General features: G+C 35.6%; 1 protein-coding gene across 1 annotated transcript; it reads left to right on the plus strand.

Moving 5' to 3' along the window:
- The first annotated feature begins 227 nt into the window (after positions 1-227).
- Positions 228-5,828, plus strand: LOC133778128 (peroxisomal acyl-coenzyme A oxidase 1-like). Its single transcript, XM_062217951.1, has 14 exons — positions 228-639; positions 875-983; positions 1,096-1,157; positions 1,370-1,579; positions 1,681-1,768; positions 1,853-2,015; positions 2,210-2,408; positions 2,691-2,888; positions 3,379-3,510; positions 3,772-3,892; positions 4,134-4,244; positions 4,586-4,655; positions 5,112-5,295; positions 5,412-5,828. Exons 1-14 carry the CDS (start codon positions 502-504, stop codon positions 5,619-5,621), a joined length of 1,995 nt encoding a protein of 664 aa, XP_062073935.1. The 5' UTR covers positions 228-501; the 3' UTR covers positions 5,622-5,828.
- The last annotated feature ends 468 nt before the right edge of the window (positions 5,829-6,296 follow it).

Here is a 6,296-nt window from a genome sequence, read left to right on the forward strand (position 1 = left end):
CAGAATTGAATTATAAAAAGAATCAAATGTAAAAAAAGAAGAATTAATACATAAGAAGATTGGTTTTCAAAAAAAAAAAAAAAAAAAAATACATAAGAAGATACCAAAACAGACTTGAATACCCTCTACTCCTAGTCAATTCTCATCCAAAACTACAAAAATTAAAAGAAAAAGCCGAAATTAGAAAAAAAAAACAATATATGCTAACAAATTTCCAAGTGAAAATAATAAAAAAGAAAAAAAAAACGTTAGAACAAAATTATTGGGAAGCGGGTCACGGTTGGGTGGTGGTATTATGGTAATCAATATCAAGCTCAGCTGTTTTTGACTCGTCGGCCGCTATAAATATCGACGACTGTCTATTCAGCTTTCTTCGCCCTCGCTCTTCCTTCTCACCGGTCTCTGTATCACCCAGTCATTGTTGTTTCAGCTTTTTCGATTTCGCTTCTGAATTTCGTTTCGTTTTGGGGGTTTGGTTTTGCTTTTCTAAATTGTTGGAAAATGGAGGGCGTAGATCATCTGGCGCATGAGAGGAGCAAGGCTCAGTTCGATGTTGATGAGTTAAAGATCGTCTGGGCTGGTTCTCGCCATGAATTCGAAGTCTCCGATAGGATTGCTCGTCTCGTCGCTTCTGATCCGGTGATTTTTCGTTTTTCTTTTTTATTTTCTGTAAATTTTCGTATCTTTTCTATTTGGTTCATGGAAAAATAGCCGGTAATCTTAAGAACTTTGAAATGAAATGCGAGATTTGTTACTGTTTCTGTAAACTTTTTTACTATCTGTTTGGTTGAATCAAATAGTTTTTGTTCGAGGGGCAAAGGAAAAGGCTAGATTTTTTATTCAAGGATTGGTTGTTGTTTTGTTGTGTCGATAGGTCTTTCGAAAGGATAATAGAACTATGCTGGCCAGGAAAGACTTGTTCAAAAATACATTGAGGAAAGCGGCTCATGCATGGAAGCGGATCATTGAGCTTCGCCTCACTGGTATGTCTTAATCATGGTGTTCTTTTAGCACCATTGTATCTGTATATTTATTTGCTTACCACTTTAAATGCGCAATCATGTAATTAAATGGAAACTAAAAATTTTATTACAGAGGAAGAGGCAAAAAAATTGCGGTTTTTCGTGGACGAGCCTTCTTTTACAGATCTTCATTGGGTAGGTTCCCGTTTATCATAAACATTGTTCATGTTTGAATGTGAGGAGGAGGTGATAACCACTCACTCCTTCAAATTGATTCTAATTTAGTTAAATGTGGAAAAAAATACTTTCATAGTTTATTTGTCCGATGCTTGAATAGATGAAAGATTGATGACTAGGCCTAAGCTTTTTTTTTTTTTTTCACGAAGTAACATATGAGTTCAATTCAGGGAATGTTTGTGCCAGCTATTCAAGGACAAGGCACTGACGAGCAGCAGGATAAATGGTTGCCTTTGGCATACAAGATGCAAATAATTGGTTGTTATGCTCAAACTGAACTTGGTCATGGTTCTAATGTTCAAGGGCTTGAAACCACTGCCACTTTTGATCCTCAGGCAGATGAGTTCATCATCAATAGTCCTACACTTACTTCAAGCAAAGTGAGTAAAATGATTCGTAATAAACTTTATATTTTTTCTTTTGTTTCAACAAACATTCATAAATTATGATATTTTCTTTCTCCCTTAATTGTGATGTGTAGTGGTGGCCTGGAGGATTGGGTAAAATTTCCACACATGCTGTTGTTTATGCGCGTCTAATTACCGACGGCCAGGACCATGGAGTGCATGGTAAGAACTGAGTTCATTAATTGAATCTTGTTGCAGGAAGAATGCTTTACTTTATATTAATTAGGAAATGCTTCCATGTTGTAGGTTTCATTGTCCAGCTTCGAAGTTTGGATGACCATTTGCCTCTTCCAGACATAACTGTTGGTGATATTGGAATGAAATTTGGTAGTGGAGCATACAACAGTATGGACAATGGGGTATTAAGATTTGATCATGTGCGCATCCCAAGGGATCAAATGTTGATGAGGTTTGTATATGAACATGTATCTGTTGTGGTTTAAAATATCCCAAGTTGCTTCCCTCTGGTTTGAGGAAGAAAGGGGAACCTTTAGGAGATTTTTTAGGGGTTAAAATTCCAATTCAGATGTCCATATTATATGTTGCCAAGGATACTTAACTAGGATCACCATTCTGAATTTCTTTCAATTTCAAATGTATCAGGGTTTCTCAGGTCACAAGAGAAGGGAAATATGTGCAATCCAATGTTCCGCGACAGCTAGTTTATGGTACAATGGTATTTGTGCGGAAAGCTATTGTACTTGATGCTTCATGTGCTCTATCACGGGCAGTTTGTATAGCTACAAGGTACAGTGCTGTTCGTAGACAATTTGGTTCGCAAAACGATGGTGTCGAGACCCAGGTATGCCATTTTTACTGTATAGAAAGAGAGACATCACATATACTGTCGTGAAAGAGTGGGCTTGGGTTTTTGGGAGTGTGAAAACTATGAGTATGACGATTCTATTTTTTAGTGAAAGTTTGCTTGTGCTTTCCCATTGGGATAAGCAATATTGGTTTTGAACAATGTTAAATTATCGATTTCTTTATGTTCTTGTAAAATTGTGTTCTTGGCTGCGCGATTCAACAATATGTTTTAAAATGGCATTAACTACCAACCTTTTGTTTCTCTCTTTTTCTATAGGTGATTGATTACAAAACACAGCAAAATAGGCTCTTCCCTCTATTGGCCTCTGCCTATGCTTTCAGATTTGTTGGTGAATGGTTAAGCTGGCTATATACTGATGTGACCCAAAGGTTGCAAGCCAAAGATTTCTCTACATTGCCTGAGGCTCATGCATGCACTGCAGGGTTGAAGTCATTGACTACGTCTGCCACTGCTGTAAGTGATCACATTGAGCTTAAAATTTCCTTATTTGTATCTTTTTGTTCACTTCAGAGTTAATTTGATCTCTTGTATATGATCTGAAAGAAACTTCTACTGAGATTAGCTTGGCACGTGTTTGTTTTAGGTTAGCCTTGCTTGTGTATCCCTGTATTCTCTTCAGCTTTATACCTTTTCTTCAGTGTTTTTATCAAGTTCCTGTTTTAAAAAGTAATTGGAAGTGGTGGGGCTAGTAATAGTTTCAAGTATCAAAGGTTTACAGTTGGTTAAATATAGGCATCCTCTGCCATGTGCTGGGATTGTGTGATTCACGAGTTTATTAAATGCCTAATGCTAACACTCATTACTGTATTGCTGGGTGAGATAAAACTGTGCTGTTGTTTTCTCCATAGTAGCTTTGATGTTTTTCTTGTATTCTGTTCCCATCCCTAAAAAAGAAAAATTTGACTGAAGGTTTTCTTATTTTGGACTGTATAATTATTTTCAGGATGCTATTGAAGAATGTAGAAAATTGTGTGGTGGTCATGGTTACCTGTCTAGCAGTGGGCTTCCTGAGCTATTTGCAGTTTATGTTCCTGCCTGTACATATGAAGGAGACAATGTTGTGCTACATCTACAGGTCTGTGACAATGGAGTACATATGAAGGAAAAATGTCTCCAATCTTCTTTTTTGCCTCCATTTACTAACAAGAGCTTTAAGAATATTGATCTCTTTGCATATTTGATTTATTGTGTATTTTTCGGATATTGACCTCTTCTCCTGAATTATGCACAATGGAATTTGGTAGTAGCCATTGTTTGAACTTTGCTTTTTAAGTGTTAGGGTGCTATCAATGTTCTTCAGATTTCATGTGCTGATGTTCTTCCAAAAACAATTTAGGTTGCAAGGTTTCTCATGAAGACTGTTTCTCAGTTGGTGTCTGGGAAAAAGCCTGTTGGTACTACATCTTATTTGGGACGTGTTGAACATCTCATGCAATCTCAACCTAAAGTGCAAAAAGGCTAGTTTTTCCACTCCCTCTAAAGTTTCATGGAAAGTAGTCGCATTACGTATTTTTAAAATTATAACATTGGTTTCAGTTGGATTGGTGTCTGGAGAATTGGAATTGAATGGTAACCATATAGGACAAACTTGAGAACCTAGATATGATTTAGGATCACACCATTAGCAATGCATAAATCAATGAGCTGTTGCTTCAAAAATAAATTAATAAAATTTTATCATTCTTTCTGATTCTACAGCTGAGGATTGGTTGCAGCCTAATGTCGTGGTGGAGGTATTTGAAGCAAGAGCCACCAGGATGTCTGTTGCCTGTGCTCAGAACCTTAACAAGTTTCCAAATCAGGAAGATGGTATATAAATTACTACATTTGTCCTCTCTCTCTCTCTCTCTTTTCCTGATCAAATATCTAAGTGGTGATATTCATGGGGATGGTAAGAGTTGGAATAATTTATATCGAATCACTGAGGTCCATTAATGCTTTCATCATTGATTTTTGTTTCCGACGTATTTTTCACAATTTTAGTTGTACATATTAATTTCTTACATGTTAAATGTATTGTGAACAGTAACACTTCACTAAGTCAAAAACATGGTTGATGGGTCATACTTGCATGTGATGCTATGTGAAAAGGTGGGGGTGTTTTCTCCCAGACTGTTTATTTATCTCACTTGTCTTTCCTCTTACTCCAGGCTTTTCGGAACTCTCAGCTGATTTAGTTGAGGCATCAGTTGCTCATTGCCAATTAATTGTCGTTTCCAAGTAAGCTTCTCCTATTTTTGTCTCAATCAAGTCTGAGTTTTCTTAATCATAGTATTGCTTAGTTTTGGCTTACTCCCTGTGAACCATCTCTTTCATTCAGTCTAATGCAACTTCAAAGCATTATAGCATAACAGTTGAGTATGTGCAAAACAGTATTCTCCTAGTGGGATTTATTTATTTTAAAAAAGGTGTATTATCTTTTCTGCTCAAATGTTTATATCGTTGATTTTTAGCGTCCTTGAAATGGCATTATTGTCTCGTAATCAGAAGTAGTTTCCTGTTAGAACTTTTGGATGGATTTTCTCTTCATAATTTAGCCTAGACTAGACAAAGAGTTGGTTTTAAAAACTCTTAGAACTTTCACCAAAAGAAAAAGTTCGTGCAGCAAAGTTGCCTACTCTACCGGCTGGTGTTGATTACTTATTGTCTGCCTCGTCTATTATTCTCATGCATCAGGTTCCTTGAGAAATTACAACAAGACATTCCTGGAAAAGGAGTGAAGGAGCAGTTGCAGAGTCTTTGTTACATTTATGCTCTGTCCCTCATCCACAAACATCTTGGTGATTTTGTTGCGACTGGCTGCATTACACCCAAGCAAGCCTCACTCGCAAATGAACAACTTCGTTCTCTATATTCCAAGGTTTGTCCCAAACATCTCACTTTTACGATCCTTTATTTACTCCTGAAACCTTGTGAATGTAAGACCACTTTGCTCATCCTTAATACTAATTTCAAGTTACCTGGATCATCCACTAGGTCCGCCCCAACGCTGTTGCCCTTGTTGACGCATTCAATTACACTGACCACTTTCTTAGCTCAGTTCTTGGCCGCTACGATGGTAATGTGTATCAAAACCTCTATGATGAGGCATGGAAAGATCCTCTGAATGAATCGGTTGTGCCTGATGGCTACCAGGAATACATAAGGCCCCTTCTGAAGCAGCAGCTGCGTAATGCAAGGCTCTGAAGATGATTGGCAAATATGCCAAATTAGTTTGATAATTTATATAATAATTGTGACATGCAATTGTTCAATGTGTTAATTATGAATTTAGCTGTTTTGTTTATTTGGACAGAGAAATATACATATATGATATATATATATATATTTATATATGTATGTATATTATGTTTCAGAGAACAAAAAATAAATGCAAAACAGCTTTTAGCTTAATTGAATTTTTAGTGGGCATACAAACAGTTATTTGTGAATCTATATCACCGATTTGGATATTCAGTGCTGTTTGGACCAAAATGTTGGACTATTTGTTGGGTTAATCCAGCAGATAAATTAATAGATTTTTTTAAAAAAAAAATTAACTTTATTTATTTTTATCATTTTTACCATGTTAAAAAAAGATATTATTTAAAAATACAATTTCAAACTTTTAATTTTACAAATACGATTTGTCATCAAACATATTATGAATAGTGGAAATTACTTGGGATATGGCTTTTTTTTTACTTGTTTTCATAAATATGGACTTTTTTAGATTTTGTATAAATTATGGCTTTTTCCTAACTTAAGCTTATTAATATTTCCATATTTTTATGTTTTATTGAAATAAAGTCATATTTTTTGTAATTAATTGCTTAGTGTTTAGAAACTTTTTATTTTTTTTGGGAGGTTTAGAGACTTGTA

The sequence above is a fragment of the Humulus lupulus genome, chromosome 5 (assembly GCF_963169125.1).
Source record: "Humulus lupulus chromosome 5, drHumLupu1.1, whole genome shotgun sequence".
NCBI classification, from domain to species: domain Eukaryota; kingdom Viridiplantae; phylum Streptophyta; class Magnoliopsida; order Rosales; family Cannabaceae; genus Humulus; species Humulus lupulus.